At 53.1% G+C, this 13,025-nt stretch overlaps 3 protein-coding genes and 1 pseudogene across 4 annotated transcripts in view; 2 read left to right on the forward strand and 2 right to left on the reverse strand.

The window, feature by feature from the left end:
- Nucleotides 1-189: 189 nt before the first annotated feature.
- NABP2 (nucleic acid binding protein 2) lies at nucleotides 190-4,631 on the forward strand. Its single transcript, XM_006908894.3, has 7 exons — nucleotides 190-301; nucleotides 693-794; nucleotides 1,199-1,337; nucleotides 1,443-1,514; nucleotides 1,695-1,776; nucleotides 1,868-1,928; nucleotides 4,116-4,631. Exons 2-7 carry the CDS (start codon nucleotides 716-718, stop codon nucleotides 4,313-4,315), a joined length of 633 nt encoding a protein of 210 aa, XP_006908956.1. The 5' UTR covers nucleotides 190-301; nucleotides 693-715; the 3' UTR covers nucleotides 4,316-4,631.
- Nucleotides 3,586-3,704, reverse strand: LOC112477443 (annotated as a pseudogene).
- Nucleotides 4,632-4,802: 171 nt separating the features above from the next.
- On the forward strand, nucleotides 4,803-10,390 carry SLC39A5 (solute carrier family 39 member 5). 2 transcript variants are annotated; one of them, XM_025044686.1, is made up of 11 exons: nucleotides 4,803-4,895; nucleotides 5,969-6,323; nucleotides 6,824-7,007; nucleotides 7,752-7,914; nucleotides 8,080-8,249; nucleotides 8,471-8,602; nucleotides 8,969-9,065; nucleotides 9,156-9,326; nucleotides 9,496-9,576; nucleotides 9,686-9,876; nucleotides 10,130-10,390. In XM_025044686.1, exons 2-11 carry the CDS (start codon nucleotides 6,040-6,042, stop codon nucleotides 10,271-10,273), a joined length of 1,617 nt encoding a protein of 538 aa, XP_024900454.1. In that variant the 5' UTR covers nucleotides 4,803-4,895; nucleotides 5,969-6,039; the 3' UTR covers nucleotides 10,274-10,390. The 2 variants fall into 2 exon arrangements, with proteins under 2 accessions (XP_024900454.1, XP_024900453.1); XM_025044685.1 differs by lacking the exon at nucleotides 4,803-4,895 and having other exon boundaries at nucleotides 5,736-6,323; nucleotides 9,686-10,270.
- Nucleotides 10,351-13,025, reverse strand: part of ANKRD52 (ankyrin repeat domain 52) — a 16,808-nt gene continuing 14,133 nt past the window's right edge. The window contains exon 28 of the mRNA XM_006908895.1: nucleotides 10,351-13,025. This exon is cut by the window's right edge and continues 2,926 nt beyond it. The gene's annotated coding sequence lies outside the window, so the exon portion shown is untranslated.

Here is a 13,025-nt window from a genome sequence, read left to right on the forward strand (position 1 = left end):
AATTGGAACCCGAGGTGCCCCCTAGTGGTCTATCTTTCTCATTGCGTAACCCAGCATCTCCCAGGCTCCTTTAATATCTGGTACGCCCCCTTCGCTGCGCGTGATTCTCGCGTCCCGATTGGCTGGGCGGGGGCCATGGCGAGCGCGCCAGGGAGGCGCTGATTGGCCGGAGGAGGCCAGAGGGAAACTTCCGGGAATATCCGCACTCCCGCGTTCCATCAAGCGGCATCCGGCAGCAGCGGGGCCTGTGGCTCCCCCTGCGGGCGGCTCAGCAGCATACACTGTCCAGCCGTCTGCCTGGGTGGGTGGTGGGCTGTGCGTGGGGGAGGGGAACGATCGAGCCCCGGGTTGTCCGGATGAGGGTTCGGGAAGGTTAGGAGAGTAAGATTCCATTCCCTGGCTCTGCACCGAATTCCCTACCCACGTCTCCGTCGGCTCCCCCACCTCGGGGCTTGAGACTGAAAAAGCATCCCGGGAGGGGGCCTTCCAACCCCGAAGCAGCCTACCCAGAGACCCTAAAATTCTGATCTTAAAGTTGGAGGCCTCTGAGAAGTTCGTTTCTAACCTTTTACAAGAGTTAGAGGGTTTGAGTCTGTCGGACTCCAGCCGAGTGTGGTAGGTAGACCTTGGGAAGTCGAGCTTGCGAAGAAGGCTCCAAGCGTTGAGGCTTCGTCTCCCTTTTCCCCTTCTAGTGGGGTGCTGAGGCTCGGGCAGCATGACGACGGAGACTTTCGTGAAGGATATCAAGCCTGGGCTCAAGAATCTGAACCTCATCTTCATTGTGCTGGAGACAGGTGGCTATGCTGGGTGGTGGGCCCCCTGCGCCGGTTCTCAGGGTTGGGGGGCAGAAGTGGAAAACATCACCTCCGTTCTTAACTTGCTCTCCATTCTTAATTTGAGCACCCCAGGACAACGGTCACGCCCAGTCACTCTCCTAGACCCCAGCCCGGAGAGTTGCAGTGAAGTGTAGGGTACATGGAACTCTTGCCAAATCCAAGCCTCCAGTGCCATGCGGGCCTCTTTTCATTCAGGGCCCTCTCCATGGTGCTGGCCCCTCCACTCCCCACCCCATCTCCACCCCAGCCTGCCCCAGAGATTTGGCGCTCCCTGTTTGTACACCTTTTCCCCAACCCCACCAATATCTAGATCTCATCCTTCTGACCACTAGCATTACCCCCATTTTATCTGTTTCCTCCAGGCCGAGTGACCAAGACAAAGGACGGTCACGAGGTTCGCACCTGCAAAGTGGCAGACAAAACGGGCAGCATCAATATCTCCGTCTGGGACGACGTGGGCAACCTGATCCAGCCAGGGGACATTATCCGGCTCACCAAAGGGTAAGCCAGCTGATGACTCCTGGCTATCCAAGGGCAGTAACTGTCAAGGGAGTAGGGTTGTAACTCTTCCGAATACTCTGAATCCCGCTTTTTGTGTCCCCAAAGGTATGCTTCAGTGTTCAAAGGTTGTCTGACACTGTACACTGGCCGTGGGGGTGATCTTCAGAAGATTGGAGAGTAAGTGCTGTCTTGGGCTTTAGGATGTAGAAGCACCAGGAGAAGGGGGGGGAAGTTTAAGGTTTGCAAGGAGTCAGCCTAAAGGTGTGCAGTCCGGGTCCTGTATCTGGACCTTTCTGAGGCCTCCAGCAGCGACCAAGAGGATGGGTCTGAGGCTTTGGCCATTTTCTCCCCTTGCAGATTCTGTATGGTTTATTCTGAGGTTCCTAACTTCAGTGAGCCAAATCCAGAGTACAGTGCCCAGCAGGCACCCAACAAGACGGTGAGTCCCATGGCAATGATTTGGGGGGAGGCAGGTCAAGCCAAGAAGCATGGTAGGGAACAAAGTCTGACTGTGTAATTTGTGTCTTCAGGTACAGGACAACAGCCCTACAGCTCCCCAGCCTACCACCGGAACCCCTGCTGCTTCTCCAGGTAAAACTGTTCCCTTCCATCCTTTGGTCCGCCTAGCTCCCCTACTCTCCCAGCTTAAAGAAATTCACTGCCCTCATCTCTTTTCTAAATTTCTCTTCTCTCAATATATCCTCATTCCGCCCAGTTTTCCAAGTTCATTTACAAGTCCCTGTGTTAAAAAGATTTGGGGACTTATTTCTATCACTGCTAGCTCTGGTACCTTTTTTCCACTACCACTCAAACACAAAAATGAGAACGATTTCTCCACAAAGATTGCAATCCTTCATTTTAGCTTGTTTCTGCTTCTTTTCTAGCAGAACCTTGCTTTTTCCCTTGACCCATTTCTATTCGTTACACAGTTCTAATACACTGTGTTACTTATATGACTCAACATGGAGTCCACACTACACAGCTTTTAAGCACTAAATAGTTCCCTTTTGGGGTCACCACTCTTCTTGAAATTAAAGGCCCTGCTTCTAGGCCTTGGAACTCAGAATTACAATTCTTCCATCACATGAACTTCAAGACCCTGCTTTTTGGTCTCTTGAGGAATTGGGGCCTTACTGCAGATCATCAGCTTTTAATTAGAATCACTCACTAATACCACCTCCTCTGTCCTCAGCTTCTCTTCAGGAAATTGGTTATTACTGCTCCTTTCTCCTTCTGGGTCATCTCTCAGCTGACCCTACTGTTCCCTGGGTGTTTGGCTCTCTCTTGCCTCAGATCTATGCCTTAGGTTTCTTGCTGTGAACACTAACTAGGGTTCAGGCTGCCTCTATCCTTCCACAGTTTGTGTCTGCATCCCCAGTTACCATTGTTTTCAGAATTGTTTGTATCAGAACCACCAGGGGTCATGTGTTTTTTGGAAACATCATGAAATAACATGTAATTACACCATAAAAATTAGCATTCATGCTCTTAACTGAAAATATGACTATCACTTATTTTCAGGTCTCCGCAACTCCATAATTTATAAAATTATTTTAGGGTACATTTAAGCCTGTTTGCCCTTGATATTCATTTGCCAGATGTATTTATTCACTTTGTTCTCTGCCAGTAGGTACAAAGGCTTAACAATTGATTTTCTGTACACTCTTTGGACTTTTTCTGTGAATTGAGGACAGGGCATTCATTATTCTTTATTTTTGGCTGCAGCTATCTTAGTTTGGTGGAGCAGCAGAGTTCAGAAGGGACGTGGTCTGAGACGCAGAAGCCTATGACTTCTACCCCATTAGGATTCATAGTGCCTTGTGTACATGAGAGGCAGGCCTGTGCCTTCGTTTAACAAACTTTTATAGATAAGTAATAAAACACAGCACCTGCCTTTAGGATGTTGTAATCTACGAGGGAGATAGTCACCCAGACAATGATTATAATACACTGTGGTAAGTTCTGTCATAGTGATAGGCACAGTTATGGAAGCTCTAGGAAGTCATCTCACACACCTGGCCCCATCGAACATTTAAAATATACGCAAAAATGTTACTTATTATTTTGGGAGTGTGAGAGTATATATAATGATTTTTTTGCTTATTCTTATCTATATTTTCCAAAATGAACTTGTATCATTGTGATATACACCATACTTTTTTTTTTTTTTTTGGCAAGGCAACCCTTGGTTGACCTCACAGATTGCAAAGACCTTGTCAGCTTACAATCCCTTATTTTTTATTTTTCATGCCTACAGCACCTGGTCTTCCTAGGTGGTCTCCTATCCAAGTACTAACCAGGCCTGACCCTGCTTAGCTTCTGAGATCAGACAGGATCAGGCTTATTCAGGGTAGCATGGCCATAGACCATACTTTTTTTTTTAAGCTCCTTCTTACATTATAACACAGAAAAACTTCAGGCCCTTCCTCTTCCCATGCTTCTCCAGTTTTACAGTCATTTTTGGTACAGGGGCATTTTGTCAGAGGTTCTTGAGGTTAGAACTAAACAGCTAATTCTAGGTCTGACTCCCAATAATACAGAGATGAATAAAAGAGAAAAATATCGTACTAGGGTTCATGTAGCAGCTTCTGAAATGACTGTTTAACTCTTCTCTGAGACTCATTTATACAATCCTCATTCTTTGCACTTGGTCCAGTTGGCATTAATGTGCAGTTGTGCTTGATAAAGACTGTACTACTCTCTGGGACATGGGAGGATGGACCCTGCTCCTACTTTAGTTGTCTAATTCCTGTGTTTCTTCGCTTCTCCCACAACTAGCCTCTGAGAGCCAGAACGGGAATGGACTGAGCACCCCACCAGGTCCTGGTGGTGGCCCACATCCCCCTCACACTCCCTCCCATGCCCCTAGTACCCGAATTACCCGAAGCCAGCCCAACCACACACCTGCCGGTCCTCCTGGCCCCTCCAATAACCCTGTCAGTAACGGCAAAGAAACCCGGAGGAGCAGCAAGAGATAGCAAGACATTCTCCGTTTCTGCCACCGACCATAATCCAAGTGTCTGCTAGAGAACACAGCCTCTGGCTTGGGGGGAAAGGAGTAAGTAGTATTTTAGCCACTAAACTTCACTGGAGGGGTGGTGAGCAGTGGCCTTATCCACCCGAAGCCCATAATTGCCCCTTGTCCAGCTAAAGCTGCCTGTCCCCTGGGATTCAGGGCCCTCTGTTGACCTCCTTCCTCTTTAGAAACGACAGTTACAGTCTGTTTCTTGTGTATGCATATGATGCAGAAGTCTAATTGAATCCCTCCTTCCTAATAAATGTTTCCACTCCTTACTAGACTCCTTTGCTTTTTGTGGGAAAATGCAGAGGTTAGCAGCTGGGCGTTTGGGAAGGTGGGGTGTTCCTAGGAGGAGGGGAAATAGGTTTCCTGTAAGGAGACCTTAGCAAAGCATGCCTGCCCCTTTAAGGTAGTGTCCCTCCCCTGCTCCCTCCCTGCAGGTGACCCTTGCCCGCGGGCCTACCTACCCCCCCTCCTCACAGCTGGAACCAAGAAGGCTGTGTCCCCCTTCCTCTGGGCGTCCTGTCTCCTGCTGTCAGGTAATACCAACTTCAGCCCCTGAACCAATCACCCCAATCAGATTGTGCTCCCCTGCTCTTAAGCCAGGTGGGACACTTGAGGGAGCCCAGATACTTCTTTCATCTTCCCACCAGAGCTTCCTCTTTCTTGGTCATCGATTCTGAGCTCTGGCTCTTATTCTCTGGTGTGAGAAATTGCTAAAAACAATATTTTCCCATGCATCTGGGGTTGCCACTTCTCTGCCTCTTCACACTCCTCTCCAGCTTAGGGACACCTGGGTCCAAATTCCTCAGAGAATGTGGGGATAAGGGTGGAGATGAATGAAACCTAGTGCCAGAAGTAAGGTAGGTGGGGTAGGAATATAAGCAGGGAAACACTAAAATGGGACCAAGTGGGTTAGGGAGTGGATTATTTAGAAGAAAAGGCTAGACCCAGATTCTCCTTAGCCATGTGGCTTTTCCAGGGACAGAGGGTGGCCCCTCCCTACTGGGGGCCCCCAGCAGAGACTGACCTTTGACCCCTACCCAAGAAACCAGTGAACCATTAACTCCTCTCCCCAGTGAGCCTTCCCACACTTGCCCCACCCCCTGACCCCGCCCCAAGGCAGGTGGGCTGGGGGAGGGGGCTTGTCCATCCCAGCCTTCCATCTGACGTGGCCTCCACTCCACCTGGGCACCTGGAGGCTGAGCCTGGCTCTCCTACCTGACTCAGGAACCTCTTAGCGTCCACAGCAAGGCTTGACAGGGACCTGAGGTGACGGAGCTCTTATGCTACCAGTAGGGGTGAAGTTCTGGGGATTGAGGGGGGATAAAGAGATGGGGAAAGGTTGAGGGGTGGGGTTTAGGGGACAGGGAATGGACTGTCAGCTCTGGATTAAGTGAGGGCAGCACTCTGGTCACGGAACCTATTCTAGGAGCTGGCAAATGAAAAGAGAGGTTGTTTCAGGAGGAGGCAATGGGGAAGGAAGAAGGAGGCTAGAGTGGGAGGTGCTGCTGGATTTAAGGTGGGGACTCTACCAGGAGTGAGGAATCCCTTCTGGCCCTGAGCTAGACAGAAGGGCAGGAACCCCACTCCTTCTTCTTTATTCTTCCAGGGCACAGTCCTCAGAATGTTCCAGGGGGAATAGAAGCTGGAACCAGAGCCTCTGACCAGTTTCCCCCAGTAATGGGGCTCCCAGTGAGTCATCTGCTAGCTGGCCTGTGTATATGTGTGGCCTTGGGCCGGGGAGAGGGCTCAGCCCCCAACTTGGGCCCTGCTGAGCAGGAGCAGAACCATTACTTGGCCCAGTTTTTCGGCCTATACGGGGAAAATGGCACACTGACTGCAGGAGGTCTTGCAAGGCTTCTCCACAGCCTGGGGCTAGGCCGAGTCCAGGGGCTGCGCCTGGGACACCACGGGCCTCCAGCTGGTCGGGCTGCACCCCCAGCTGGAGACAATTCCACGCACAGGTACTAAACCCTTCTCCTACCCTAAAATCTCACATCCCAGTTCTTCTCAGTGTTTAGATCAGTCTCCAGTTGCCTAAATTTCCTGGCTCCTAAAATCAGATTCCAGGGATTAGAAAATTTCAGTACCTGATTCCTTGTATCTCTTCAAGGCACTTTTTGCTTCTACTGCCTTCTAATTCTCTCCTCTTCCAAATCCCTGGGCCCTTCAATTCCTTGCTCTCAATCCCAACAATGCTCAATGTCTCCAGGCTGACTTGGCTCCCAATTTGTAGCATTTTTGGCTATTCCCTTGCCCCTGTTTCCTCTCACCCCATGGCTCCCATTCCTATAAACTGACAATTCTTAGATCCTCCCAGGGATCTGACATTCCATTCTGGGTCCCAGTAACTGCAGCCAGAGGCAAGTCATTCCTTTTCCACTAAGCTCCCTGGCAGCCTCTCAAGGAAGTTTCTCAGAGAACATGAGCAAGTCTGACTTGCTATCCCACCCATCCATTCCAGGCCACAGAACCCTGAGTTGAGTGTGGATGTCTGGGCTGAGCTGCCTCTGGATCCCTCCGGGTGGGGTGACCTGGAGGAACCAAAGGCCCCACCACCACCCCATGGGCCAGCCCCTTCGGGCCTGGACCTATTTCACAGGCTTCTGCTGCTGGACCATTCATTGGCTGACCATCTGAATGAGGATGTGAGTCTGATGATCTCTGGAGAGGGAGAAGGAGCCATGAGATTTGGATTAGCATGAAATATTTAAAGTCAGTAATTAATAGTTACTTAAAAAAAAAAATCCAGATGTGGTCTTAGGGTATGTTATTCCAATATGAAAAATGTTCCCTCTGGGCGTAGAGCAGATAAGCCACACCTAGAACTCCAAGACCTAGTTTATGGGTCACACTTGGCAAAGCAAAGAAACCAGAGAAGCAGCCCAGGGTAAGCTGAGACTTGCAGGGAGCTGACAGCTGTCTTCATCTAGAAAGACAATTAACTTGTTCCACGTGCACCAGACGGCAGCCCAAGCTAACTCTGAAACAGGCCTGGTGAGAGTGAGCACCCCATCGGAGGCAGCATTCAAGCGAAGGCTGGATAAACATGTGACAGGGCTATTGAGAGAAAGGTTGATGGCATTTCAGGTTCTCTTCCCTTCTAAGATTCTAGACTCCTTGTTGTCCAAGCAACTCCATGACCAAATCAATGAAATCATCAGGTGCTTGGGATATGGTAGTAATGTTCACTAGCACCCAATCTGCATTAAACTATTTGCGTTGGGTTGAATAATCATTAATAATGAATACACACTTATTATTATACGTACCTTTCCCCAGGCCCTGATGCACTGGGGACCCTGGGAGAGACCCAGCAGTCCATGCAAAATGGAAGGGCAGACATTACATATCTGAGTCACAGTTCAATGTATGACTCCTAACTCCCCTAGTGTCTGAATGGCTCCCAGCTGCTGGTCAATTTTGGCCTGAGCCCTGCTGCTCCTCTGACCCCTCATCAGTTCGCTCTGCTGTGCCCAGCCCTGCTTTATCAGATTGACAGCCGTGTCTGCATCCAGGCCCTGGCCCCAAATCCCCCAGGGGATCTACTGTCTGGTCAGTGGGTGAGAGTGGGTGGCGGAGCACTCTGAACCCTGGTAGGGAGTGGGACCCATGCCAAGAAAGGGGTTTCACTGGGGTTCTGCCTCCCCTTGCAGCATATCTTTGCCTCTGAGCCCCAACCCCTCAGCCCCAGCCTAACTTCAGCCCGATTTTCCCCAGCCCTGGTTCATAGTGCCCTGGCAGTCCTGCTGCTCAGCCTCCCTGCTCCCCTCTCCCTGCTGCTGCTGCGGCTCCTGGGATCTCGTCTATTGCGGCCCCTGTTGGGCTTCCTGGGGGCCCTGGCCGTGGGCACTCTTTGCGGGGATGCGCTGCTACACCTGCTGCCGCATGTACGTGGAGCCCCTTCCTTGTTCCCCTGCCACTCCCCCCCACAGAGAGCCCCCTCATATCCAAGGTGTTCCCAGTCATAGGGTATCCCCTCCCTCTCTGTCAGCCCACAGCTGCCTTCTAGCAGTGTATGAGTGAAGACTTGCCACTTCCCACCCAGGAGGAGGGGGCTGTTGTCCGGTGCAGGGTCTTCCGGGGTCTGCCCTCACCTCCTCTCTGTCAGGCACAAGGAGGGAAGCATGCCGGACCTAGTGGGCAACCAGAGGAAGACCTGGGTCCAGGGCTGTCAGTGCTCGGCGGTCTCTTCCTGCTCTTCATGCTGGAGAACGTGCTACAGCACCGAGGGCTCAGGCCAGTGAGTGACTCCCTTTTTTCCTCCTTCTGCCGAGACCAGAGTCCTAGCCAAGAACTGGCCACAGGAGCCAGGAGGTGAGGGGCCGAGTGTGCTCCTGGCTCTGCCATTTGCTTGACTCCAGGCCCTGACCACTACCAGGGAGTGGGTAGGGATCCCTCAGCATAGACCCAGGAACGGCCTCCTCTCCGGAGTTCAAGGCAACAAGAAACAAGGAGGTGCAAGCCTGGGAAGAGAGTAGAGGCCAAAAAAACACCCCAAGTGCCAGAAACAGAACCAGGTGTTCATTTTCCCAGCCAGTAGTGTGGCCTCTCCTTAGACTGCAGCGCTGCTGCCTCCTCTACCGGGAGGGATACCCTCCTATTTCAGAGATGCTGCAGGCGAAAAAGAAAAGATCTTGGAACACCAAACCTGGACCCAGAGGATGGCAGTGGGATGGCACTTCAGCCCCTACCGGCAGCTCCAGGTGACTAGAGGAGAAAATGAAGAGTAGGGTCCCGGCTCCCATTCTCACTTGCAGCCACCAACAACATGGTCCTTGTCCTTCTTCCTGCAGATCCAGGGGCTCAGGGCCACAGGGAGCAGGATAGCCAGTCCCCAACAGCCCCAGCCCCTCCTGGGCACCAAGGTCACAGTCACGGACATCAGGGTGGCAGTGATGCCAATATAACATGGATGGTCCTCCTGGGAGATGGTCTACACAACCTCACTGATGGGCTGGCCATAGGTGAGGTGGGGGGATGGGGGAAGGCAGGTCAGAGGCTTCTAGTTATTGGCTAGGGCTAGCAGTGGGCTAACAGGAAGTGGGAAGATGAGAGGACCAGAGCGGGAATGTAGGCCCCTGGCCTGGAGAGAGCTTTCTTCCAGACTGCTCACCTCCAGTCCTGTCAACCCAGGTGCTGCCTTCTCTGATGGCTTCTCCAGTGGCTTCAGCACCACCCTAGCGGTCTTCTGCCATGAGCTGCCCCATGAACTGGGTAGGAATGGCAGAAGTGGGGCCGGGGTGGAACTTGGAGGCTGGTAGGTAACACGGGTGAGGGGCAACCCTGGCTTATTCCCTCCTATCCTATTCTCTCTTCCCAACAGGTGATTATGCAATGCTGCTCCGGGCAGGGCTGCCCTTTCGGCGGCTGCTGCTGCTAAGCCTGGTGTCTGGAGCTCTGGGACTGGGGGGTGCAGCCCTGGGGGTGGGGCTCAGTTTGGGCCCTGTCCCCCTCACTCCCTGGGTGTTTGGGATCACTGCTGGGGTCTTCCTCTATGTGGCCCTTGTGGACATGGTGAGGTGTGGGGTGATGAGGAGAAAACACGGGAAGGGGGGAGGCGGGGTGTGGAGGAGGGAAGTATCAATCCCCCCATTTCCATCGCTGGCCACTGGGAAGTGTGCTGGACCACAGGGCCACAGGGCCACAGGGCCTAAGAAACAACAGGCTGGAAGTGTTTGGGCAGGGGCTGCTGATACTTCCTGATACTTTCCTCTCATGTTTTGGGGATAGAAACAAGGTCGAGATCCTGACATTCTTTTTCTTTCAGCTACCAGCCCTTCTTCGTCCTCCTGAGCCCCTCCCTACGCTTGAGGTGCTACTGCAGGGGCTGGGGCTGCTGCTGGGGAGCAGCCTCATGCTCACCATAGCTCTGCTGGAGGAGCAGCTACAGCCCCCGGTCTCTGATGGCTGATGGGGGCCAGTGGAAAGGCGTCCAGCTTGCCCTTCCTTCCCCCCAACCACAGGAATGGAGGCGGGACACAGGGCCAGTAGGAGCAATAGGATTTTAATAAACAGAACCCATCCCAAAGCCATGACTATGACAGTTGTACTTGCACCAAAACAGCATAGAAAACCAGGATGTGGTGGGAGACGGGCTCAAAGCAGGTCAGGGGAGGACGTGAGTAGGGACCTGGAGAGTGCAGGGTGCATAATTCTGCAGGGAGAGCATTGTGCTTTAGCCCAGGGAGGAGGGGGAGGGGTGGGGCAATGCACTGAGGTCCCCACTTTTTCCTGCTGCCCTCAGCACCCTGGAAATACAGGCATCTGGGCAGATCTGCCCTTTATTGCTGCCCACCAGCATTAAACACCCCCGACCCCAACGCTAGCACCACAGGCGGATCTGGGGCAGGGAGAAGGGCAGGAAGGGGAAAATTGCTTAGAGAAAGATTCAACTAGAATCCAGTGAATTGTGCTCAGTTCTTTTTACTTCCTACAACCGAGTACATGGGTCACAGGGTGGAGGGTGCAAAAGGACATGGAACATGCCCCTCAGTGCCCCCAGAACACCTCTGCACACAGGATGGTGGTGTCTGCAGCATCACAGGTCATGCAGGGCATGGGGAACGGGAGGATCACACACACATAGACGCCCACGGCGGGTACCAGACAGAGAACACCCCTGATTATACACAGCTGTACACAGGGAACCCCCAGGTCCCCAACCCAACCCTCTCCCCTGTCTTGCCGTCCCCCAGGCAGGAGGAACTGTATTGCTTTGAGAGAGCCACCCTGGGGGCCGCTCTGCCAGGCACCCTCCCCTCCCCTCCCACCCACCCCCATTTTGGCACATCTGCAAGACACGCGGCAGCGAGAGTAGGCACCCTCCCTCCCAGGCTTCTGTGGCTTGGAGTTGAGGAAGGGAGTAGGAGACTTAATCCTCCATCTTTCCCCTAGCCCTTCCCAAACCCCTACCAAACCCACTCCAGCCATAACCCACCCCCACCCCCAAACACACACATACAAAGCTGAGCTATCCAGGAATACAGGGAACAAGGAGATTGTCTGGGACGGGAGCGGAGGCCATGGGAGAAAAAGGACTGGAAGCAGACCCCACCCTGGTGTGGGGGTAAGACTGGCACAACAGCTACTTTAGTGCAATTGGAGAGGGTGCCCAGAGTGAGGGATGAAGATGGGAGGGGAAGGCTCTCCCCAATTTCCCTGGGGGCAAAGCCAGGCTCCCCAGGGAAGGGGCCTAGCAGGAGTGAGTGCGGGCCAAGGGCGGATCCTCTCATCACCCGCCACCCTCTGCCCTCCCAGATGCAGTGACAGTGTCCTCCTCACACCCAAGTGGGCAACAGCAGCCTCGGAATCAGTACCTTCAAGTAATTCATAGAGCAGACCCTCCCCACCCCAGCATCCTCTCATCTCTGGGATTTGGTCACTTCTCTAGGGGTTGGGTTGGGAGGTGGGAGTCCTCAAGTCAGACCCTTCCCTCTCTACCTCCCTCTTCCCAGACCACTGGGCTTGGTCCTCAAATATTCCTCACATCCGCCCTTGCCCAACATGGGTCAAGGCCGTGGAGGGCTGGAGCCATCACAATGGGGGGAAGGGGCTCCTTTGCCCTCCTCCTTACAAGGTAAGGTTCAAACTAGGCAGGATGGGGCCCCACAGTGGTTTGCCCCAGGAGGAGGGTTTCTGGGCTAGGGTCTGTAAGGCTATTTTCCTTTGCGGTGGGAAGGGGAGGCGGGGGATGAACACTGGGTGTGGGGAGAGGGTGAAGAATGGTGGAGAGGAAAGGAGGAAGGGGCCTCCCTGCTGGAGCACAGTCACTGGAGTCATTCAGACAAAGAAACACGCATGTGCACAAGATCCAGAGCGTGTCTGCTCCCAGCCCCTCTAGCCTGGCCTCACCCCACCTCTCAGGGCCCCTTCCAAGACCCCAGAGAAGGTTTTGGGGGTACAGCTGCAGAACCGTTCGCTCTGGCCCTACGTGCCCCCAGCCTCTTCTCCCCTTCTAGGTCTAGGGAGTAAGAAGGTGCTTGGGTGGGCAGACAGCGGTGGAAACAGTATTGAGTTTTCCTTTGGTTACATATTGAAGGCAAAGGTGAGCTGGACTTACAGTCAAACGGATAGGGATGAGGAAGGAAGAGGGGCCATGGCTGGGGCTGGAGAGGGAGGTGGGCCCTCCTCAGCCCCTCCACCCCAAGGAACACATGTCTAAGTGGGGTGGCAGTCCCTCAGTCTCATCTCTCCCACCCCCACAGCACCAAACAAAAGGAGAAGCCCCCTCCCCCAGGGGCTGCTCCCCACCCCAACCTGGGCTGTACATTCAGTGGTTTTCAGCAGTCCTATGGCTCAGGGGGCCAGGGGATGGGGGAGGTGGCCCATCAGTCTCAGCTGGACAGTGGCAGTGACCTGGGTCTGTTGGTCCATCCTGGGACCCACAGTTTGTGCCATTTGTTTTTCTGAAGGATAGTACACAACCCTACCAAAGCCACCGCCCAATCAGAAACGTATGCCCCAAAAATCAGAAACTAAAAACTGGCTCTTTTCATCTCGCCCTCTGATTCACACATCTGTTTCCCTGTCTCCTATGTAGCCCTCGCTGTCTCCTTTGCTGGGACCTGGGGCGGCTCCCAGGGTCCTCACTTGAAATAGGCTTTTTCTCAAAAGTGCTTATTAACTTGAAGCAAGTGCTTTAGAGCTGCGGTGGGAGAGGGGAA

This window comes from Pteropus alecto, unplaced genomic scaffold (assembly GCF_000325575.1).
Source record: "Pteropus alecto unplaced genomic scaffold, ASM32557v1 scaffold433, whole genome shotgun sequence".
Lineage (NCBI taxonomy): Eukaryota > Metazoa > Chordata > Mammalia > Chiroptera > Pteropodidae > Pteropus > Pteropus alecto.